The sequence below is a fragment of the Solea senegalensis genome, linkage group LG6, assembly GCF_019176455.1.
Source record: "Solea senegalensis isolate Sse05_10M linkage group LG6, IFAPA_SoseM_1, whole genome shotgun sequence".
Taxonomy (NCBI): domain Eukaryota; kingdom Metazoa; phylum Chordata; class Actinopteri; order Pleuronectiformes; family Soleidae; genus Solea; species Solea senegalensis.
The window spans coordinates 25,458,383-25,482,754 of NC_058026.1; the positions used below are offsets into that span (position 1 = coordinate 25,458,383).

Genomic DNA, 24,372 nt, shown 5'->3' on the forward strand with positions numbered 1-24,372 from the left:
TAATAATTATTATATCATGTTTGTGGCCTTTTATAATGATAGAGTTATTATAGCCTCCACAATGGCTACATGCTATATAGTGATCTATTCGACAGAAGCCTTACGTGCCTCATGATAGTCTATGTGGACAATCATACGAATGTTGCACTGGGAAGCTCCAGCAAAGAAGAAGAAGAAGAAACTATGTCACGTGACAGAGGTGGAAGTTGTTGTGAGATGAAGAGAGTGCTGAGAGAAGTTAAATACGGCATGTTTTTATGCATAAATATTAGTCATAAATAGTCTTTGGTCACTAAATTTTGTGTTTTCCTTTCTTTTAAACAAAGAACATGCCAAAGCGCTGTCTGTGGTAAAGATTTGTCAGATTCACTCTCTGTAAACGAGTGAGAGAATGTTTTTAAAAGTACATTTTAATGCAGATTACATGCAGTAGCACTATTATAGCCATTCTTTGGTGTTTACATTTTACATGTGGAATAAAGATTATTGTTGGATGGAACCACGTCTCTTGGTCCTTGGTATGATGAACCCGTGTGCCTTTATTTGGGTATTTTGATCTTTCCATCGTTCCAGATGAAATACTTTCCCTGGCTTTAACATATCCAGGATGGCCTTGTCAGAATTATACTATAGTACAAAATTTGCAGATTATCCTTTAAACCCTCCGCCACATATGTGCAGTAACTTACAACCCGCCATAATAAAGTGACCGGCAGAGTTTTTAAATATACAATGTGGCACTTTGGAGAAGACAATGTACTGTAGAACAAAAATATAGAAATATTATGAAATAAAGAAAGAAAAATTCCTTTTGTTTCTAGACATCACTGAGTTTTTGATATTAGAGCTGAAACAATTCCTCGATTATTAATCGATTGCCAAATGAATCGCCAACTATTTAGATGAAGCTTTTTTCATGATTAAAATATTCTTTAAACTTCTTAAATGTGAGTATTTTCTTCGTTTCAAAGAAATCATTAAACGTGAATCATTTTGATTTGTGGACAAACAAGGATTGACGAACACGATCAACATTTTTTAAGATTTTCTGTCATTTATGGACCAAACGATGAATCGATGAATCGTGAAAATAATCGACAGATTCATCGATTGTGAAAATAATCGTTAGTTATTGATAATTGATATTGATATCATCGGTTAAAATACCCCTGGTGTTATCTGAAATGATTCATTGAATATACAGTGTTATTATACAGTATTAGACCACCACCCAAAGCCACAGCTGCTGTTAAAATCCCAGGTCTCCTCCTCACCTGCCTCGTCACTGCCACACCTACCTGGACCACGCCCCTAACCCTATATAACCCGCCCCTTCCTCCCTTTGACCCCCGTTTTTCTTCCCTCCAAACAAATCCAGGAGAACAAAGGAACACTGCTGTGAGTTTTATAGACATTCACTCATTTACTGATTCATTTGGTTGATATCACATTTTGTTTGAAGATTTACTTATCGTTTGTGTCTCATTATATCAGATTCCTGTGTTTAACCCTCTGCCTAAGAGAGGAAAGTAAGAGTGGATGCATTACTGATGTAAGTCTAGGACAACTTAATTTCTTATTGTATATTTGATACTTTCTATATTGTAATATTTCCTTTATCATTTTCATAGACAAAATCATCCACCATTACCCCTCATCACCTGTTTACAAATAAAATATTGGAACTTGGAAAGCTGCCTGGATCCTGTGTCTAAATGTGCACCCAACGTATGATGTTCAGCGAATCACCGCCAATATAGTCTACAGTTTTTTCAGCTGCCCTAAATTAACTGGTAATTCTCAACATAATTGCATGTTTCTGTGTGTATAACCAAAATGATACAAAATAAAATATTGCTGTCCATGAATTTTCAACTGTGTTTTACAAAAAAAGGAAAATAAATAGTAAAGCATGTTATTTCTTGATTTTTTTTTTTTTTCTGGTCAGGAATGCAAATAAAACAGTTTTAATGATTACATTTTACACGCTTGATTCATTCAAATGTGGCTATAAAGAGGTGAAAGTTTTTTAGTTTTAAAAAAAGACTTTGAAAGATTTCTAAAAATATTTGTTTTCTCGTCTTTATGACAGGTGGTCTTCAGCATTTATACATTTATTTATTTAGGACACTTCTAAAAACGACTCAAATTGGTCATTTAAGTCAAACTTACATGGAGATCAAACATAAATAACCATTTAAATAAAACTGGCAGTTTTTTTCCTCAGCTATCGTTATTATAGGGTATTATTTTTATAACCTTTATTATTATATGTTATTATATATATATATAATATAATATAATATATATATAATTATAATCCACTTAAAGATACCCAACAGAATAATGTCCCCAGCTGCAAACTCAGCTATATGTGTGTATATAAAAATACAATAAAAAAATGATATGTATAATTTATATTATTGTTATGGCAGACCTCTGCTGGTCACTTTTTAAGTGGATTATAATTAGGTTATTTACATGTTTTAAATGTTTAGATAACCATATAATGTTGTATAGTGTAAAACATCAAACATATTCAAAAGGCCAGAATCGATGTTCTGCTGCAGTTTGCAAATTCAATTGAAAAGTTTCCTCATAAAAAGTGAATTGTTTTGCTGCTGACATGTGAACTCATGTGGATTTGAGGTTTCCATGTCAAGTTTGAGGCCGACCTCCTTTCAGACATCATGCTCAACAAGAACATTAGTCTTCTGGTCCTCATCACGTGCGTCAGAGGGAAGTGGGTCATATGTGCGACGGTACAGAAAGCGGGTGACCAGAGTGATGATGAACATCTCCATGATCATCATCTGCTGATTTAGCACTGCAGGGGAAAGAGGAGAAGAAATGAGGGTTTTTCTCTCTCTTCAAGAAAAAAAGAGAAGAAAAGAAAAGACATTCAGGGATGTTTTCTTACTGGATGCACGAGCCTGAGAGGAGAAGGGAGGGGCACAGGCGATGGTCCCATCCAAGGCCAGGATGTTAATAATTGACGTCTGCAGCTGACTCAACACAAGCACCAGCTGAAAGGAGAAAGACGATTCTAATAAGTTACATAAAGTGCACATCCACTTAAATATAGTGCATTTCTATATGTTCAATTGTGAACACTTTATCTTGTTCTCAGCGCCGCATGTAAACAACACAGAGTAGCTCATGTGGTTTTATTTATTGATTCATTTTTGGAGAAAAAAAAGGAAATTCATTAAAAAATGAAAGCAATTCAGGATACAGACACAGTAATAATTGCTTGCGACTCACTTGGTACATGGCATACTTGGGCACAATCTTAATGCTGCGCAAGTGGCTGTTGGTGTTCATAAAGGTGATGGCAACAGGCCAAAGGGAGGTGAGTGTGAGAACACCAATGAACGGATTAATCCATATGGCAGCACCAGTAATCTCCAGCTGGAAAAAAAGGATTTATTATTTAGTTAGTAATACTATTAGTATGTTCAAACGTATATACAGAGATATAAGAATTTACAAAAACTTACATCAGAGAGATCAAAGTTGCCATTTGTCCATAATATTATGGAGAGGACCGAGAGAACCGTTTTCAGGATCGCATACTGAAGAGCACCCACCTTCAGCCAGAATAACATTCGCCTGAAGCAAAGAGACGTTGTCTTTAGACGTTGTCTTTAGACGTTGTCTTCAGACGTTGTCTTTAGACGTTGTCTTCAGATTTCAGGGATTTTTGAGGTAACAGGCGTAAATACCGTGACATGGGTACACGGGGTAAACAGAGGCAGCAGCAGCAGCAGGGGCCTGTGTTGATCCTGAAGGGTTCACCAGAGAAGCGCTTCAGAAAACCCACGTTGCCTCCCAACTCCGCAACCAACAGGGCCAGGACTTTATACACCACCACTGCAAAATAACTGCAGAGAGAAAAGAGATAACATCATATGTATTCTTGACACGATGTACATCATTCACAGTCAAGTAGCTTGAGTTGTTGCATCATCTTAAATGGCTGCATGCAATGAGTCACTGTGTGGTTAAACATTTGCTTTCCACACTATATTTCAGCTGCTCAGAAATATTGTAGTATCTCAGGTGAAGTTGAGATTAAAAAGTACCAGTTTGACGTCATGTCAGTGAACATGACTGCCCTCGGGATCCACATCCCAAAACAAGCCATGGTGGAAATGACCTGTCGTGGAGAAATATGATGATGTCATCGGTGTCATCAGTATGTTATTGCTCCACAATGAGGCTGAAACACTCACCGGTGCTGCACCGTTAATCCAAATAATCGTCGTCTTCTTGGGGTACGGCAGTTTTTTATAAATGTAGACACACTGCTCCAGGTACAGCAGCAGGGAGATGCAGGACATGAAGGTGAGCATGGCGTACAGGCACAGTTCAAACACATCCAGCTCTGCAATTTAAACCAATTAAAACATTTTGTTACTCAAACACACGTTCATTTAACCCCAAAAGATGCGCGACTTGTGCATCTGTCACTCAGACAGAGAGATTACGGCATACTGTACATTGGCTGATAAGGAAACAACAGACTGTGACGTCACATTGTTGTTGCAAATAATCACACAAAGATACCTGCTGTTTCATAATCTGACGAATGGGTTCATCTTTTTATCGTTTATCGTCACTTAATTTCAAGTTAACTAACACTTTTTACCTGAAAACAAAAGATATAAAGATGACTCTTAATGTCAGCTAAATAAATATCAAAATCATGTTGTTATACTATCAAGTTCTCTATTTTACGTATATTAATAATAATAATGGTAGTTAATTCATTATAATCAGTAATAAAAATGGGTCACTTACGCTTTATTATGTCAATAGCCAGTGGAGGCTCTTGTAAACACGCTGGGTCAATAGTGACGTTGAGGCCGTCCTCCATCTTATGCAGATTTTTTTCAAAAATGGTTTAGAATAATCCCATCCAGATCAGATTAGTAAAGATAGAAGCTAAAGCATCCGCAGCGTAGCAGCAGACGTGAAGTTGAAAGGAGTGAAAGCGTAGACGACGAAGTTCAGCGCTTAAACGTTTATGAGAGTTTCCTCCATATAAGTAACTGCTGCTCATTCATTCACAGACTGAGGTCACAGCAATTAAAACCACTGCAAGGTCAATGAGACTCAGTGTGTGTGTGTGTGTGTGTGTGTGTTGAACTTTGACAGAGCGCACTGTTTACTACCAATAAATATAAAAGTGTATGAAGAGATAAACATTTTAGTGTCTTGAGTGTAGTACAGTTGACCGTGACTCATATAGACAGACTTCATTATTAGAAACAGTGAGTTAAATGTTAACAATCTGTCAATATATGGGTTTTTTTTTGAGAATTGAGATTTCAGGTGGCTGGTTAAGAAAAAATGAAAAGTTAAGGTGCTAAAAGATATAAAAGGTCAAGAAGCTACACCGTGTTTTGACGCCCTTAGCGACTTTTATCTGCGGCACACTTACTGGACAGTGAGTGACACTGCGGTCATTCACCTTTTCTTGCTGCCAGCTCGTTCCGTTCCTATGGAAGACAATGCCTCGGTTTAATAAGTGCCAAACACTCCACTGAGCTTATCCGCCGCTCAAACGTGTAATGACCGTGAGAAAGTGGACGAGGATCTTGAGTCACGTTTGAACTCTTGTGAAATACACCAGCACTTGTAGTACACATGTAGTTATAGTTTATTTGGCATTAAAGCAGATATCAAAGACACTGGGACAGGACAGTGCAGCTACATTAAACTATAGAACACAGTAACATGAAAACTGTTTTTTTAAGCTCATAAACCAAAGTAGTAATGGAGAAAATTAAAATGCAAATTAAAGCAATTAGGGGTTCAAGGATCATATCAGTGACCCTTTCATTACTGGACAGTCACTCTAACCACTGAGCCCCTTCCAAGTCTCAGAGAAGAATCACACGTAATAGTTATAGTAGATAAATGACATTTATTGTGACAGAACAATTAAAACCTGCATGAATAATTCCATCAATATGATGCTGGTGGTTCATTAAACCCAAGTTCAGTCAGTGAGATCAGTTATGAAACTACGTACAGGCGACCACTCAGTCATTATTTACACATTTGTTTATCACTTCAAAACTCAGCCTCACACTGTGCTGCTGCTGCTGCTGCTGCTGCTTATATGTGTTTCATATAATGAAATGAAACAGGTGACAGAAGAACAGGGAGACGCGTTCATTTCCACATTTGTACATGAAATCCACGTCTATCCTGGTTTAAAGCTCAGTGATGGACTTTGTCTGTAAATGTCTTGACAATAAATCTCGTCATTTAACTGCAAAAACAAATAAGACTTTCAACTTTAGACGAGTGCAAAGTAAAGGACTGATCACAGTAAATAAATATAAATAATATCAACATACATGTAAAGAAAATGTATAAAAGCTTGACAACAAATGACAACCTTACGCAAAGAGAAGCGATTCTAGCGCTTTTAAAGTGGATTTGGTCCTAACATTTCAAACTTAAATTATATCTATCCATCATATAAAACATAAAAAGCAAAAATAATATAAAAGTGTAAACAGAAAGACATTCCAAACCTTTCTTTGTGTAAACTAAACTTTAGAAGTCGTAATTGCACTGTGCTTCATTCTTTCACATCATCCATAACCTTATCTGAGGTTTAGTCATTAATGTTGTAATAAATACTGAGTAAGGGATCGTACGTGATTAATCCATTTACATAAATGCAGAGAATGTGAACATACTGTTCATTGGCTTAGGAAAATAAACATTATTACACACAGTTTTTCATGTGTAAGGATAAAACATTTTAAATGCATTTGGCTCAAAACAAAGAAGATTCCTGAACGAAATTATTATAAATAGTTGTTTTAGTCTTTTTTGACCTCACCATCAAGTGCTTAATTTAGCCCTGAATGTCAACTGAACCATGAATAAAAATCTGCAGACTAACCCTTAAGACATAAGCAACCATTTGAGAGAGTTTTAAGTTAATGTTGCTGATTCTGGCCTGAACAACTTGATTCAAACCTAACTTTGTTGGTCTGCCCCTGCAGGAGATTTAATTCTTCAGCTGGTTTGGTTCACGTTCGCAAACACACTATAAACTTTAGTTTACACTTAAATGTGATCAGAAATATACGGCTCAGTTACTAGTCAGATATGTAGACATGTATGTTCTTGATCACGGAGCATCAGCGGGCTAAAGTTCAGTTGCTATTGTGTTTGCGAGACTTTGCGAGAGAGGAGTTGCAGAGGCATTAAAAACACATTGCTGTGTATGCCGATGATACATTACTTTTTACAAAGCATCCCCAAAAGTCAATGATCACTAATGTGTGTTTTTTGTAGTATTTCTTCACCATTTAAGCAGAACAAAGAACTACGGAAGGAACTTCTGCCAATGGTCGGCCACATTATACAAGAGAAGTTTATATTAAATTACAAGTGTTATGAGTTTTAAAATTTCTTAATTTGCCTTCTAAGAAACAGTGTTTGAATGTACATTGTTTGTTAAATATTTGTTTTGTTCTATTATTATTTTTTTGATGTTTTATGTCTGAGCCCATTCTTTTGTTGCAGAATAACTTATTACTTATTATAAAAAACAACTTAAAAACCCTGTGAGTGTGCAGAACAGCTCCTGTGGAGGTGCTGATGCTCCTAATTTAAGGCATCGTAGTTGCTGAACTCCGTGTGGAAGTATCTGCAACAACAAGGTACAAATCAACAAAGGGCAATGGCACGTCTGTGCAACTCTACAGTGTTCTTGTCATGACCACATACCTGCTATGGTTCACGCTCCACCGTCACAGAGTCTCTCTGACCTTCATCTGAAAGGAAACAGTGATGATAGCAAAACAGTGATTTTCTGATTCAAATTTCAAGCTACATTTAAATGATCTTCACTCATAAAATCCTTGATCAATATTGTAATATATGCCACTTCCTGTATACAATTATGTTCCTTGGTCCGTAAAATATCAGAAAATGTTAATCAGTGTTTATCAAACCTGGAATTGATGATATTCTCCAATGTCTCTAATGTCTTATTTACTCAGTTTGAATTATTTACTTTGTGTATGTCACCACAAAACCAAACAACATTATTGCTGTCTTCTTTTAATGAGCAAACAGGGTTTAAAACACCCTCTGCTGGACAACTTGGTAACTACTTCATACTGTCTGTTGTGCTTCCAGGCTGTATATGATGAACTCAAACAGGTTTCTATGGTTTGACTTGTTGTCAAATGTTATTAAAATCAGGAACTTGTCAATTTGAATCAAATCGTTTGAAGAAGTCAGTATTAATACCCATAACTGAAGATTACACGTAGCAAAGTGACAAAATCAACAACATACCCATTTTCTCTTTGCTGTTGTCAATCACTGTGTGTTGTGTATCACTAGGCACAGCCAGGCTCGTCTCCCCCACATTAACAGGGCTGTGTTTCAAACCACATCAGGGATTAACACAATAGCAACTGAAGAGAAGTAGCTTGAGTTTCAAATGATGTTAAAAAGGAAAACACTTGCCTTTTTCCATTATGCTGGAGGACACTGTTTGCTTGTTCAGGATCTATATGCACCAGTCTGGTAACAAAGGATTGACCATCTCCCAGACTAATAAAATAAAAAGCATTCAAAAGCATAAACACTTTCTTCTTTCTTCACTACATTACAGTGTTTATAACACTTTCAGTGAAGACTCACCTCGAGAAAATGGGAAAAATCCAGTACTTTCCTTCATCTCCAAACACCTCAGCCACATTTCTACTAAAGCCAAGTGAAAACCCATTTTTATCTGGACCATTCGAGAAAGCAGGAGCTCTGAATGCCTCTGAAAATTCAATCGAAACACTTTTAGTTGAGTGGAGACTTCCAAACGCGCTAATTCAGCTAAATCAAATTTACTTATTCTTACCTATAGTGGTCCTGTTCTTGCCCACAAGCCATAGATGGTAGCTGAGTAGTGACAGGATGCTGATAAAGAACAGAGCCGCCACAAAAAACAAAAACAAGATGTGGAATTTGGCGTGCGTGTCAGGGAGCTGTTTCTACGAAAAAAGAGAGAAAAAAGTGTTGATCTTGTCTCTTTCTATGTCAAAAACAATATTTATTGTCCTCATATCAGGTCATAACTGTACATTATTGAGCTCATTTATTTATTTTGCTATTTCACTATATACTTCACTGTAGGTCTGTAACTAATGAGCTATCACAGGACGAATGATAATAATAATAATAATAATAATAATAAGACTACAGTGACAACAGCCCTGAATAGTGGTAATTCATATTCAATAATGAATTATATCTTACATTATTTGATTTCTGTATTTTGATTTTTCAAACAGTAGCATGACAAGACAAGAGAAAGGAGGACGTTTTTGTGCTTACTGTCCAGAATTTGATGAAATACTGAACGACTGTGGCACAGATTACGACACAGTAGAGTGACGCGTAGGCCAAGAACAGGATAAAGAACTCATAATTTGAGAATCCAACACAGTTATTCACCCTGAAAGAAAACAGAAACATAAGACAAGCAGTAGGATCTGTCCACATTTAAACACAGCATGCACATTTTCATTTCATGAAGAACTAACAAATTCATAGATTAATGAGAAAATCCTACCACGGGCAGTGATGGTCCATTTTTAGCACGCACCTGCAGCGATGAGAATAAGAAAACATGCCTATAATTACTAAAATATAGCAGATTTATACATGTCATACATTCAGCACAAGATAAAGAAAAAGTTCAACATGTTTAAAAATATTTGTTTCTGTAGCCTAAGATAAAAGGATTTGGATGTTTGGGACTGTTGCCTGTGAAAGCATATTAGCTGGTCAGAGGAACATTTGTTTTAATTCAAGGGGCAGAAACAACGTTGTGTACAAATAAAACTCACATTTCACAGGTTGAGCAGTGATGGCAGCGGTCAGGTTTTATCACCTGGCAGCTGTCACAGTAGCGGACGGCTGTTAAGAGAAGAAACAAAGGCAGATTTATTTAATAACTGTGAACTGTTGCTTTTCCACCACAGTCACAGTCACAATCAACTTGTATTGTGAGAATGTTCCTGTGAAACCAAGTGAGGTGAGAGCAGGGCTCTTAATGAGGAGCCAGGTGTTTCCCGTAGAGAGAAGACAACACACCTGAGCCCAATTAATCCGTAAACACAGGAAAGACAACGCTGTCTGTGAATGCATCATGGCAATGTGTCACAACACGATGACAAAGAGGAAGACGATATTTCCATATTATAAGTGTCCTTCCTCCTTTACGAGAGGAAATAGTGACAACAGAAAATAATCTCCGTTGTTAAGGTTGTAGTGTGTAACTTTTAAATAAAAACAAACGACTTAATGTGATGCTGTTGAAGTCGGTCAGTTCCACACGACTCTCACTCTTGGTGTTTAGTTCAGTACTTCCTGTATGATGCCAAACGTGGACGTTCCGTGTGCCTCACCTCCCCCGACTGTGCGCGTATACACAGGTAAGTTCCTCGCCACCTTCTTCAGAATCTCTTGCTGCCGCTCAGCTCGCTCCTCTCTCTCATACAGTTCCTTCTCTGCTCGAGGCAAACAAAACTGACGGGGAGAGCGAAGACAGGGCGAAGACAGGCCATCAGTAACACTTGAACTAGACATAAAAACCAGCATGTTTAAAGTGAGTCTGCATTGTGTTTTTTCTTGGCTTACTGCTTTTGTAGGACTGGCTGGTGTGGACCAGATCGATTTCCAGTACGACCATATGAACATGGTGATGGAGACTTGAAAGAGGACCAAGTAGCTGACTGTTAAAAGACAAAAACCAAAGAAATGTTGTTTTATTGTGAAGCATCTCTGGGATCATTTCTACTGTAAATAATTGACACGAGTCACTTACTTCGTTCTTCATTATTTGGGATTGTATCTACGGGAGGCAGAGAAACAGCAAACATGTAAGAGAGCAGTCATTCATGTCCTAACAATGCATGAGCACACGTTTGGTTAACACCGAACCCTAACCCCATTAGGACCAGCTTTTGGTCTCCATGAGGACTACTGGTCCTGACAAGGTCAGTGTTTATGCTAGAAAAGGTCTTTAAGAGGTAACAACATAATGAAAAACCTATGCAAAAACATAATGCATTCTGACCCCCTTACCCTAACCTAAACCTAATTCTAGCCCTTACCCTAAAACCAAGACTTAACCCCTCTAAAAAGGCCCTTTTAAGACATGGCGGAACATGAGAAACAGCCAACTATAGGGAGTGAGGACACTTTGGGAAGGTGAGGACAGTTCCTAAGGGGTGAAAGAACATGAGGACCAGCCAAACTGCCCTAATCTTCCCAAAGTGTCCTCATTTAACCAAAATCCAATTCTAACCTGAACCCTTAAACCAAGTCTTAACCCTCAAAAAGCTATTTAAAGAACTTAAGGACCAGCCAATTTGTCCTCACTAGGGTTTACAATGTTTTCGGTTCTCACAAAGATACCCATACAAGAACAAACAACACACACGTGTGTGCAGCATTCGTAGTGAGGACACTCAGACTTAATGCATTCCCTAGCCCCTTACCCTTACCTTAACCACGCAATTCTAACCCTAAAACAAGTCTTAACCCTTAAAACAGAACATGAGGACCAGCCACAATGTTACCTCTTTTCACTTTTCACAGTCCTCACAATGGTTTACAAGTTTGTTGGTCCTCACAAAGATACCCATACAAGAACACACACACACACTTTGTCATTCCATGTGGCAGCAGCCTGGCACAGACAGCAGTGACCCACCCGTGACAGAGCGCTTTGTTAAAGCAGCAGGGATGTCCCTGATGCTGGTACAGTATGTATCATGGGTTTCAGCCTGACACTGGATGTAATGAAAACCTACTGTGAGTGCATGAATGAGCAGCGTCTAACTGCTGAACACACACAGAGAATGCATCCTTTGAATAGCACGTACAATACTTCCTTTACATTAGTTGTTCAGGCTCGTTATGAGTCATATGAATCTAAAACAAATGCATGCATGTACAAATTGAATGAGTAAACACAATTGTAAACTTCATTGACTGAAAAAGCAAAAATAACCATTTTGTCCAGTGAATCGTTAAAATGTCAGTATTTTATTTATAAATTATAATTTATAATTAGTTCCTTAAAACTATGAGTAAAACCCTATTTTAACACATATTACAGCCACTGACATTTGGTTAATGACACATTGTGTATAATGTGTACTTGAATTAATATATTATTATGCATTAACAGCTGCATATTACAGACATATTTCAAGACAGCTTCTATTCTGTAAATTAAAATGATTTCTTACTCAGCTTTGCAGTTGACATTATTTGACACAAAAACAGGAACAAAGGATTAGGGGTAAAAAAAAAGTAGTTTAGTTTTCTGACTGTAGCTTCTTTAATGTGACAACATATGCAACACAATTGAGGATGTTGTCATTGTCTGTGTTCTGTGGCATTTATTAACCAAAAGAATGATCAATTAATCACAAAAATATAGATTATTCACTGATGAAAATCAACTGTTAATTCAAAAAGAGCTTTAAAATGCTAATTTTTCAAATAAATCTGTAAAATGTATACTCATATTTGCAGTTGCAGATGGTTTAGTATTTTATTAAGTTATTAATCATTTGTTCCCAGACTCTCAAATATACAGGCTGCTGTCATGAAGACAAAACATTCATTTTAAAAGTAAAACATTGACAATTGAAATGTTTAAACCCAAGTGTTTTATAATATAAATCTAAAGTCCCACCAGATTATCAAACTTGGCAACCCCCTGACAGCAGTAAACAGCAGCTCGTGCAGTATGTGTAATATGTGCCTCACTACGACACACTTCGAACTTAGGAAAATGAGCGCACTTACACACACACAGCTCCACGACATATGCGTAATAAGACCAGCCGACGACCAGGTGAATAAACAGCACAGGTATCCAGTTCACTGCCCGTTTACAACACCTCAGCGCGTGAGAGGGAGCCATCTTTAATCTGCCTGCGGAATATTCTCTGCCGGCGACGTCACATCCATGAACGACACAAGACGCAGCACTGACAGCTCGAGGAGGCAAACGACGCCATCTTAGTCCGGGCGGGAGCAGAACGTAATCGAATAGAACAGTGGTTCCCACAGTGTGAGCCGTGGCCCACTAGTGGCGCTTTGAGATATTGCAGCTGTAAAAATCGCCCATTTCTCAAATTGATTAAAATAAAAATTGTTCTGAGAGGATAAAAACATTTAAACACACTAAAAAAAAAGTTAATAAAATGTGATGTTTCAACATATAGCTTCACAGTTATGACCAGAATGTAATTCCTATGTATGATGACTGAATAGTTTCAGATTTACAAATCTGGGCTTGAATTTTGCAGAATAAATTATTTCTTAAATGTAAACACTGGATTCTCTTTAGTCAGAAAAACCTCAACTTCCTCACTTACTTCTGTTTTTTATACATAAACATGTCATGTGATCAAGAACCCAGACACCGAAAGCATCCTGCAGGACTGTTTTGCTACGACAGACTGGGATGTTTTTAAAGCTGCAGCCACTCTGGAGGACTCCTCTGTCAGTGTACAGGACTACGCTGAGTATGTGACTGGGTACATCAGCACGTGTGTTGACAACATCGTGCCCACCATACATGTCAGGAAGTTCCCCAACCAGAAGCCCTGGGTAAACACTCAGGTACGAAGCATGCTGCGTGCTCGCTCCACTGCATTTAAATCAGGCAGCGAAGCTGAGTACAAAACTGCCAAGTACAGACTGAGACACGCCATCACAGCGGCAAAGAGGCAGTACAGAGAGAAGCTGGACAGCTTCTATTCCACTGCTGACTCTGGGCGGATGTGGAGGGGCCTGCAGCACATCACAGACCACAAGACCACCACCAGCACCATCAGTTCCACAGACAACCTGCCAGACGACCTCAACACTTTCTACACCCGCTTTGAGGCTACAACAAACAACACAGGGACACACACACACACCTGGACCACTGGACCCCCCTCACCACCACCAACAGTCTCTTCAGGTCAGGTCCACAAAGTCCTGAAGAAAATCAACCCCCACAAGGCAGCAGGACCAGACAACATTCCTGGCCGTGCACTCAGAGCATGTGCTAACGAGCTGGCTGATGTCTTCACATCCATATTCAACCTCTCCCTAAACCAGAGCACCGTTCCCTCCTGCTTCAAAACAACAACCATCGTCCCCCTCCCCAAGAAGAGCCCACCCACTTGCCTGAATGACTACAGACCAGTAGCACTCACTCCTATCATAATGAAGTGTTTCGAGAGAGTGGTGCTGGCGCACATTCAGAGCAGCATCCCGGATTCACTGGACCCCCTGCAGTACGCCTACCGACCCAACAGGTCCACCACCGACGCCATCACAGCTGTCCTCCACCACTCCCTGTCCCACCTGGAAAACAAGGAGTCCTACATCAGGATACTCTTTGTAGACTACAGCTCCGCCTTCAACACGGTCATCCCCTACAAACTCACCCACAAGCTGTCCACCCTTGGCATTCACCCCACCCTCTGCGACTGGCTCCTTGACTTCCTGACTGGCAGACCACAGACTGTCAGGATTGGCAATAAAACATCAGCCAACATCATCACAAACATTGGCACTCCACAAGGATGTGTCCTCAGCCCCATCCTCTACACCCTGTTCACACATGACTGTGTCGCCTCCCATAAAGACAACATCATCCTGAAGTTTGCTGACGACACTGCAGTGATAGGATGCATCACTGCGGCGGACGAAGCGGCCTACAGGACGGAGGTGGACAGTCTGGTTTCTTGGTGCGAGGACAACAACCTCACCCTAAACACAGACAAGACGAAGGAGATGATAGTGGACATGAGGAAGGAGAGGAGACCTCACCAACCACTGTTTATCCGGGATCTTGAAGTGGAGCGGGTGAGCAGCTTTAAGTACCTCGGGGTCCACATCACTGAGGACTTCACATGGACCACCAACACAACACAGCTGCTCAAGAAAGCACAGCAACGGTTGTATTTTCTGAGGAGGCTGAGGAAGTTTGGCATGTCGACAAAGATCCTCAGCAACTTCTACAGCTGTGTCGTGGAGAGCAGTCTGACCAACTGCATCAGCGCGTGGTACGGCAGCACTACAGCCATGGACCGCAAACGCCTGCAGAGAGTGGTAAAGACAGCTGAGAGGATCACCAGGTCCCCACTGCCCTCACTGCACAGCATCTACCACCGCAGAGTCCACAGGAGAGCTGCCACTATCATCAAAGACAGCACCCACCCACAACATGGACTGTTTACACTCCTGCCCTCAGGACGGAGGTACAGGAGTGCCAAATGCAGGACAACCCGTCTAAAGAACTCTTTTTACCCCACTGCCATCAGAATCCTCAACAGCTGAACAGGACTACAATAATCCTGTCACCTGGTTACACTGTCACTTCAATCTGTTACCGTCACTTTAAACCCTGAAACATGTCACTTTAAATCTGTTAAATTGCACAACCAGTGTTCACTTTATGTACAGTTCTTATTTCTTGTTTATATGCATATGTTTACACTTATTTTATGCATATATGTTATGTTAGTTTTTTGTTTTTTTTGTAATACTCTTATTCCTTGTATATATGCATATGTTTACACTTATTTTATGCATATATGTTATTTTAGTTATTTGTAATATTTATATTTTTCTTATGTATATTTATACTTTTTTTCTACAAAAGCATCTCTTTTCTACTTTATGCTGGTGTTTTGTGAGTGGACAGCAAAGTAAGAATTTCATTGTACAGGGAAACGTGTTTCTTTACTGTGCATATGACAATAAACACTTTGAATCTTGAATCTTGAATCTTGAAGAAACAAAATATTTAGCTTCATCAGGCTAAAATAAACACTTTAAAGGTTATTGTCTAATGTGTTCAGCTACTAAACTTGTGGACAGAAAACAAATCACATTCAAGAATGTTTAGATTTTCTTTTTAATCCTCTTTTCCCATTTTTGCAGTAAAGACACATAATGTACATTGTAATGTATTGCACTTGAATATGGCAGCAATAAATTAACTTTAGGAATAATCTGCTCAGATGTGTTACGTTCCAAATCAATGACCAGATGATCTCATGAGAAGACTAACAAAGGTGAGCTCATTGCCCATGTCTACTGTAGGTGGAGGTCGACTTCCGTTTCCCCTTTTTCCGTGCGCGTGGGGGGGTAGGCGGGGAGAGGGAGGCGTTGGAGGGGGAGGCAGGGGTTGGAGAGAGGTCTGGAGAGTGTGGGTGTCTGGTGGGGCTGCTGCTGGGCGAGCCTCGGGGTGAAGAGTAGGGTGACAGGGCCTGGAGCATGCGGCCACTTCGCTCCTGAATGGCGTGCTAAACAAAGACATGGACACATGTGAGGGTTATTGGGTTGGTACCATGCAGATTTGTGCAGTTTGTCTTTTTATACTTACTATAACAGCAACTTAAACATGCTTTAAATGTACTGTAAGAAGGCTTTAGCTCACCTTTACAAAGACTTTTCTCCATTAGTTCAAATATGTTATGAAATCCTTTGTGCCTGAAATTTACCTGAGTGACACACACCTGTTTTTCCCTTTAGTTTGTGTTGTCTGTGGATAAAAGGAAACTCACCCAGGCTCCGTCAGGTCCAAAGAGCTCCAGGAAGTTGCCGATGAATTCCCTCGACTTCTCTTCCCACTTGGTGATAAGGTCTTGGCTCTTCTCTTCCATTCTGTAGACAAAGTGTTTGGACTTCTCCTCCACTGTGCGGACTGTCTCCTTCATCTTGTCCACCTGGTTCTGGAGCCGGTACTTTTTCTCCTGTCACAAACAGGACAAAGCATGTGACCGTCAGTACATCTGTGATTGTTTCTAAATGGTTTGTTGAATTTGAGCGCGCCTACTTTAATGAATCCAACGTTTAGCTCTTGGGCCGTGTAGCCTCTTTGCAGATTGCGCCGGACGTAGATGTCATAGTCTCGGACGATGCGGGTGATCAGGTCGGATGTGGAGATGCCCTCTGTCCTCTGAGTGGCCACGAACATTCCTGATGTAAATACAAACACGTGAGTCATTCAAGCGGTGCTAGAAGTTACATAACTAGGCAGTAACATGTATCTTCACCCGCTTCCTTAATGTGCTTGTAAACATCGTCTGATCCAGCAGAGGTGTAAGGGATGTCATCGTGGGCCACAAAGTCAATCTGTGAGTGCAACAAGACAGTGTTCAGCTTCACTGAAGAGAGTTTAAGGACCTGGACCAGGATCTGCTCTCAAGCTTTCAAAGTTAAATACGACACTGCCACTAGATGTCACACTTGTATTCTGTAGGCTCTGTATGATTGTAATGATACACTCTACTCTCCTCAAAGATGTGAATGAGTGACCTGTGAGTGACCTTTGACCTTATGTTTCTTGAGGAACTCTGTGGTGAGGGTCCAGGGAGCGTCCCGCACCACCTCGTCAATGTAGCGACAGTGCGTCAGGGCATCGTAGCGCTCGTCCTCTGTCATCACCGTGTAGCCTTTAAACTGGTGGGTGAGTTCATCACTGCAGACTAGAAGAACAGGGACTTACATAGATCGTGACCCTGATCGTGATGTGAGTGTTAAAGTGTGATATTCATGCTTTACCTCCTACGATCAGATGCGTGTTGGGAAACAGATTTTTGGCCTGCATCAGGGCTCGGGCATGCCCCGAATGGAAAAGATCAAAGATTCCATCAGCGTAGACGCGCACGGGACGATTAGCTACATGGAATGAAAGCACGTTTTAAATCTTAGTGTGAGTTTACAAAGCTTGGTTGAGATATGAGTGATATGCCGCTGATGTAAAAGTTGATATCTGATCAGTTTTTCTTGCTGCCAGTTTGACATTCATACGTTATCTGAAGGCAGTCGATCTAGAGCTGCTCAGATAAATGACATCAAACAGCGATGGAAACAAAGCGGAATGAGAAGTGAGACCTGGCGTGCCCCTCCGTGCTTGTGCAATGGTCAACTTCTCATGCGGGATGTCTGAGTCACAGCCTGTAGACTTGGCAAAAGCAGCCGGCTCCCGCAGAGCCTGAGCACAAAGAGTGAAAGAGAAAAATCACTACTTTTTCAACCGTTTCCATCCTTTTTCATTAGTGAACACTTAAATGTCACAATACACATGCACATGATGGTTCCCCCTCTAAAATGAACATTGTTTTTATCAAAGTAAGATAAGGTCTGAGGTCAGATGTCAGCATTCAGACATAATGAGCATCCTGATATGTCACGGACTTTGTAATGAGACACATATACACTGTAAGATATACTTTGACCTTCCTGCTAAGTCATTCTTAGACATAAACTATATTATTTCACTAACACGTATTTAATCATTTTAAAGTGTCCTGGAAATGCTAATATTACTCTGTAATGTAATAATGTGCACTAAATTCATTTACGGCAAATCAAACATGTAGCTGGGAATGGGGCCGTGTGTAAGTTTATTTATATAATTATATATTTATATATGCACTATGATGCATGAAGTGAGTCATTATTGCATCGTTCCACCCAGCTAATCAGTAATCTCTCCACTCCCAGGTCAAACGTGTTCCTTTGTGACGTTCAAAGCCCGTCGTATGAAAATAGAAGATAAATCTGACTTCCTTTCCCACATATTCCCGTGTCTGTGAGTAATGTCTAAAAACAAGACAACCAGAACCCTTCTTTACCCTTAAGACCCTCAAGTCCCACCAGGGGTTTCATATTGACAGAGTGGCAGGACTCACCCTAACCGGGCCTCGTCTTTGGCTCTGCGGGCCCTGCGGCTGCTGGATGTTGCTTCCTCGGCCTCGTCTCCTTCGAGCCATCCTTGACCTTCTGCAGCTCCTCCACGTTGGTCAGTAGAGCGCAGGAGCAGTTTCTTAGCCTGTCTGCGTTGTTAAGTATACATCCCATCAGCCCGCCGTACCCTGATGACGAGAGATTATAGTGGGCAAAGTTCATGCTCCTGTGACACTGCAAGTCCAATCAGACGTGTAATGTTTCGAGAGTCGGCTCAACAGCGTCAACTACAGAGTTTAATGTCCACAGCTTTTACATTTGCAGCCTTTGGACCCAAACACAGAAGGACAGGATGTTCCAACATGTCACACAACTACTACACCATGCTACCCACAATGCCACGCTGCATGTTATGTCACTTGTGTTGTGAATGGCGTTAGTTTGGGTTTATCTTAAAATCAATAACACACAGTTGGCGTGATCGTATGGATTGTTGACACTCACACGCAGTTTGACAAAATAGAATAATATACTCACTCTTAACTACATTCACTGCATGTGAAAAACAAATACTTTCACTTGTGAACTGTCTGTTTACCTTTAAACGTCCTGAAGTGTGGAACTGAGGTTTATATTTGACGTCGGTCATTTTAATCGCTGTGTGTATACATTAGCAGAGCAGGGGTGGGCGTGGCCAAGCATCTAACATATTTGAAATGTTCATTTCGTATCTTTACTTTTTATCTATTTTACAACAATCTAAAAATGACTGTTAGTCACATGACTAATTGAGTCCAGAAGGAACTTTAATTTAACATCCACACAGTAACTGAATGGTGAGGGGAAACAACACAAAGTATTCAGAAACCCCCTAACCCCTGTTTCACTTTCCTTCTTATTTCTGCCACATGAATAATGAACAGAAAACAAGGGTGTTCAAGTCAAGTTCAGTGGAGACTCAAGCAGTAGCCACCAAACTGGTTTGAGGCCTGAACCGGCCTGAACCGGAGACTTCAGAGGAATTCATTTCACCTGTGAACACAATGACCTGAAGCAAGGGGTGTGGTTTTCCTTGTGAGCGCTTGCAGTTTGGCTTCCCCTCACTTCCTGATCCCTCAACACGGCTCAAATATGTGGAGTGACACACAGAGGACGAGGAGATCTAACCCTAACCCAGCTGCAGGGAAATCTGCTCCCACAGCAAAGGTAAGTCCCTGTTGTCAGTGTGTCTGTCTCAGGTTTGTCAGACAGACGCCCGTCTAATGTCTTGCTGCACACTCTTGGCAGAAGTGATTTCTGCAGATTTCAGTTTCACTCATCATCACTGTGTCATTGGTTGAGATTAATCACTGTGGGTGGACACAGCGTCTGAGTGGAGTGAGCGTTGTTTTTCTCAGCTTCTTCAGGACTTTTATTTTATGATACTGAAAGGTAAGTTGATGATTAGCTTAACCACTGTGCTTTACTGAGGTCCAGGCGTTCACAGAAGAAACCGCTGTGTTGCTGTGTTCATTATTATCCTGTTTATTATAAATAATGTTTTCATATACTGGTCTTAATGTGGTCACTCTGTGTGTAGATCATTTACCAACGTCTGGTGTAAAGTTATGTTCCCGTGGTCATATCTGACGCTGTTCCTGCTCATAGCTGCTCAAGTTAACAAAGGTAAGGAGCCATAACATATACATGTGCATAAACACACTATTGTACACAAGCTTTGATCAGAACCAGTTAACCACAATTTAAACTAGCTCTAAACTTAACCACTGCCCCAGAAATGAGGTTCTGCCTCATTCGGACCAGGTTTTGGACTCCTGGTCCTGACAAGGTCCTAAAGCGGTATCCAGTCCAACTAACTTTGCCAGTAAGTGTTTAACAGTAACAGTGGAGCTGTATTTGAGGAAGTGAACAATTCTTGAGAAAAACAACCCGTCCAGAAGGTTCTGTGACTCTCAGCTGACTCTATTTAGTCCGACTGTTGTGTGTGTGTGTGTGTGTGTGTGTGGTTTGTTCATTGCTGTCATGTCTCTGTGATTGTGATTGTGAGTTCCAAACTATGACATGTCATGACAGATGGATCCACTCATACTGTGGATCTCTGTGTTGCCCAATCGTCTGCTTTCCCAGTTCAACCTGTTCATAGCCGGCACTTTTGTGTTTAAAAGCGGTTTCGGCGGGGAAACACTTTACGTCACTGATTATAGCAGAAACTTTGGATTAAATGTGAATTTTGTTTATTTGTCAAACAAACAAATAATGACTCTGGGATAACACTTTACAGTACAGAAACTGTATGGTAAGTAATCATTCTATAATCTTATTGTTACTGATAGTGATCTTGATGATTAAAATAGTGTGATAATAAAGCGATAATATTACATGTATAACAATTAGAATGACTGTATTGTTATTGTACTATTACCAACACATAAGTGTCTGATTTTCTTTTTCTTTCTGTTCCTTTTCTCCCCCAATCATCACTCAGCAGCTCAGAGATGCGCGGAATTCACCGACCTTAACCTTGGTCATGCCTTCCTTGGCACCAGCGTCAAAGTGAGGTTGTTGCTGTACACCAGGGAGAACAGCACCTGTGCGACACTCCTGTCCCACAGCAACCTCTCCGCATGTCCACAGCTCAATCTGTCCCGCCCCACCACCTTCATCATACATGGGTATCGGCCCACGGGCTCTCCCCCGGTGTGGGTGCATGACCTCACGGATCTGGTGCTGGCCAGGAAGGACGTCAATGTCATAGTCGTGGACTGGAACCACGGAGCTGCCAATGTGAACTATTTAAAGGTAGTGGAAAACACAAAGAAGGCCGGAGCCAACATCACTGCGTTCATTGAAAAGATGCAGGTATGGGTTCTGTCCCGCACTCAGACTCTCAGTGTCACATCGTGGGCTGATCTAAAGTAACGCGACTGATCTTTTCAGGAACATGGCGGCTCTCCGAGCTCCATCCACATGATTGGAGTCAGCCTGGGAGCTCACATATCAGGCTTTGTTGGAGCGAACCTCAATGGTTCCATTGGGAGAATTTCAGGTGAGATCTGAAGAATAGAATCATTAACACGAACTTTATTACAGTTAGTGATGACACAGATGTTGCACAGTATCGTACGATGTGACGTGTTCATGGTGGAGTTATGGAGTCGCAGGTGTGTTACAGTTTATATTTCCAAACACGGGGCAGGAACCGCCATAAAAAATGACGTCACGCTCCATGTCAACCAAGAAAACCCACACACACACACACACACACACACAGAAAGGTTCTGACAGGGTTGTGAAACCTGGGTCTTGTTGCTGCACAGTCAGGAATATTAACCATTACACCAACCGTGTGGCCTCTCTTGCACAGTTGACCTTTGGAATGACCTTAATGTGATTGAACACGGTGGATTAAAACACTGTAATGCGGTCAGCGATACATTTGAGGCTGAAGAGTTGTCATGTTTGCAGCTCTGGATCCTGCCGGGCCTCAGTTCACTGGAACTGGTCCTGAGGATCGCCTGGACCCAACTGATGCTGAGTTTGTGGATGTCCTGCACACAGATATGGACGGTGAGTGAAATAGCAAATATTTGTTCTAACTGTGTTCGAGCAACTTTGTCCTCATTGTCATGTGACAATTGTGTATTTACAGCTCTGGGCTACAGGGAGCCGCTGGGTCACATTGATTTCTATGCAAATGGTGGAGCAGACCAACCTGGCTGCCCAAAGACCATATTTTCTGGTAAGGTCCATCAAATATCATCCTACACATGTGACAAAGAAAGAAATGAAGAATTCCTGACTTCTCTCCTCATAGGTACGTCTTATTTTAAATGTGATCACCAGAGGTCCGTGGGGCTGTACCTGGGCTCTCTGAATCACACGTGTGCCAGCAGGGCCTTCCCCTGCAGCTCCAACACTGACTTTCTGGATGGAAAGTGTTTGAGCTGTGACCAGTTCGGTGCTGCTGGGTGTCCTGTCTTTGGTTTGTCGTCCTACTATTAATGGAAACATGAAATATAGTATCATCACTATTACTACTATGATTGACAGTAGTCTTGTGCACTTTAATGCAGGATATGATGTCACACAGTGGAAAAGCATCCTGCTGAAGCTCGGCCAGACGAAAACCTTCTTCACAACAAACGCAGAGTCTCCGTACTGCAGTGAGTGAGAGAGCGTTCATGTTTACAATCCCACAGAGAAACAACAGCATGTTATTCATGTCCTGCATATAGAAATAATATAATAAAAGTATGAATAAAAATAGAAATATGAACAATGTGCCTTCTATATTCTGGGATTAGAGAAGGATGTCAGTCATGATGGTAGCAAAATGTTTGGAATTGCTGAGTCATGCTCTGCTTGCTCTGTCTTTGCTGCTCCTCCTTTGACACATAAAAGAAATAAACTAGTTAAATGTGGGAACAGGGCCTGAACTAGAGGGGGGGTTAAACCTACTGAAATAAAGCAGAAGAAATCAATGAATTAATTTCACTTTTCAGTGAAAATGTTTTTGAAAAATCATATTTAAAATCACTGTTTTCTTAAAGTTACAGGCTACCAAGTGGATGTGATGATATGGAACATGGAGCCCCGTCAGGGATACATAACCATTAAACTTCATTACAATGGGACAGAAGCAGTGGCAAACATTGACCAGTAAGTTTGTTGTTTTTGAAATACATTTAGATTCCTCTTTGTTTGTGTATTACTGCTTCCTCTCAGAAGTGTGCGTCTTTATATCAGCAAATCCTCAGAGTTCAAGAAAAACAAAGAGACGAGGTTGTTCGCCCAGTTTGACAAAGACGTGGAACAGGTTGAAAAGGTGTCGGTCAAATTCTCCACTGGGAAACCATTCCAGCCCAAATATAAACTACGAATTCTCCGGATCCGTCTCACACACCTGGAACTCCAGGCCACGTAAGCAGAATATTTGCACCCATAATTTGAATGATTTTCAGGAAACACCGACAGTGATAGTGTCTTTGTTCTTCACAGAGCTCTGTGTCGATACGACGTCACTCTGGAGGAGAACAGCGACGTCACCTTCAGACCCATTCCCTGTGAAGAATCCAACTTCTGAGGCAACGTCACGAATCGACCTGGATCTGTGATCTAAAGATGATGAGACTGCGTACAATGTATAGAATATATACATATATACTGTAAAAATATGACATCCTTTTAAATATCTGATGTATTTATTTGTGTAAATAAATTCACACATTATTTTTAATAAATGTAAAGAAAACTCAGGTCCACAATATTCACCTGCAGCATCATTTATCGATTAAAATGCTTCCCACTCATTAAAAGCTGATAAATGAACCGCCTGGTCAGTGTTTTATACTTTTATTTATAGTGAAACTCAATCATGTGTTTAATTATAAACACATTTTACGTTTAACGATATACTATCACATGTTATAACATGTTACATGTAAGATAAGATATGATAAGTTAGTCCTTTATCGCCTTATGTCATTGTCAGTGCTATTTTGCATTTTGTGATTTTTGGATTCAAAAATTCAGCCACATTTTCCAAACATTTGTTTGAACATATTGGGAAAAACTAATCTACTGTATGTACTTGAATTATGAAGCTTCATA

At 40.4% G+C, this 24,372-nt stretch overlaps 4 protein-coding genes and 1 long non-coding RNA gene across 7 annotated transcripts; 2 read left to right on the forward strand and 3 right to left on the reverse strand.

The window, feature by feature from the left end:
• Window positions 1-1,094: 1,094 nt before the first annotated feature.
• LOC122771529 lies at window positions 1,095-1,737 on the forward strand. The gene is made up of 3 exons (XR_006360613.1): window positions 1,095-1,398; window positions 1,495-1,552; window positions 1,632-1,737. It is a non-coding gene; the product is annotated as an uncharacterized LOC122771529 (long non-coding RNA).
• Window positions 1,738-2,282: 545 nt separating this feature from the next.
• Window positions 2,283-5,076, reverse strand: LOC122771400 (organic solute transporter subunit alpha-like). The gene is made up of 8 exons (XM_044028956.1): window positions 4,804-5,076; window positions 4,236-4,387; window positions 4,086-4,159; window positions 3,726-3,884; window positions 3,501-3,612; window positions 3,265-3,411; window positions 2,921-3,026; window positions 2,283-2,827 (listed from the first exon to the last, which is right to left on the reverse strand). The coding sequence occupies exons 1-8, from the start codon at window positions 4,877-4,879 to the stop codon at window positions 2,682-2,684; spliced, it is 972 nt and encodes a 323-aa protein (XP_043884891.1). The 5' UTR covers window positions 4,880-5,076; the 3' UTR covers window positions 2,283-2,681.
• Window positions 5,077-5,912: 836 nt separating this feature from the next.
• Window positions 5,913-13,057, reverse strand: zdhhc20a (zinc finger DHHC-type palmitoyltransferase 20a). The gene is made up of 13 exons (XM_044028314.1): window positions 12,868-13,057; window positions 10,871-10,897; window positions 10,684-10,778; window positions 10,452-10,572; window positions 9,891-9,960; window positions 9,614-9,646; window positions 9,376-9,496; window positions 8,900-9,032; window positions 8,689-8,815; window positions 8,512-8,598; window positions 8,338-8,420; window positions 7,762-7,808; window positions 5,913-7,681 (listed from the first exon to the last, which is right to left on the reverse strand). Exons 1-12 carry the CDS (start codon window positions 12,983-12,985, stop codon window positions 7,765-7,767), a joined length of 1,059 nt encoding a protein of 352 aa, XP_043884249.1. The 5' UTR covers window positions 12,986-13,057; the 3' UTR covers window positions 5,913-7,681; window positions 7,762-7,764.
• A 2,907-nt stretch (window positions 13,058-15,964) lies between these two features.
• LOC122771027 (choline-phosphate cytidylyltransferase B-like) lies at window positions 15,965-19,071 on the reverse strand. 2 transcript variants are annotated; one of them, XM_044028312.1, is made up of 8 exons: window positions 18,768-19,071; window positions 17,968-18,067; window positions 17,635-17,751; window positions 17,389-17,558; window positions 17,127-17,205; window positions 16,907-17,049; window positions 16,635-16,823; window positions 15,965-16,373 (listed from the first exon to the last, which is right to left on the reverse strand). In XM_044028312.1, exons 1-8 carry the CDS (start codon window positions 18,846-18,848, stop codon window positions 16,149-16,151), a joined length of 1,104 nt encoding a protein of 367 aa, XP_043884247.1. In that variant the 5' UTR covers window positions 18,849-19,071; the 3' UTR covers window positions 15,965-16,148. The 2 variants fall into 2 exon arrangements, with proteins under 2 accessions (XP_043884247.1, XP_043884248.1); XM_044028313.1 differs by having other exon boundaries at window positions 17,407-17,558; window positions 18,768-19,070.
• A 740-nt stretch (window positions 19,072-19,811) lies between these two features.
• On the forward strand, window positions 19,812-24,090 carry lipia (lipase, member Ia). Of its 2 annotated transcripts, none has more exons than XM_044028310.1 (11): window positions 19,812-19,968; window positions 20,342-20,427; window positions 21,248-21,621; window positions 21,700-21,808; window positions 22,228-22,329; window positions 22,412-22,501; window positions 22,577-22,744; window positions 22,836-22,925; window positions 23,313-23,421; window positions 23,509-23,682; window positions 23,761-24,090. In XM_044028310.1, the coding sequence occupies exons 2-11, from the start codon at window positions 20,370-20,372 to the stop codon at window positions 23,843-23,845; spliced, it is 1,359 nt and encodes a 452-aa protein (XP_043884245.1). In that variant the 5' UTR covers window positions 19,812-19,968; window positions 20,342-20,369; the 3' UTR covers window positions 23,846-24,090. The 2 variants fall into 2 exon arrangements, with proteins under 2 accessions (XP_043884245.1, XP_043884246.1); XM_044028311.1 differs by having other exon boundaries at window positions 21,251-21,621.
• Window positions 24,091-24,372: the final 282 nt, after the last annotated feature.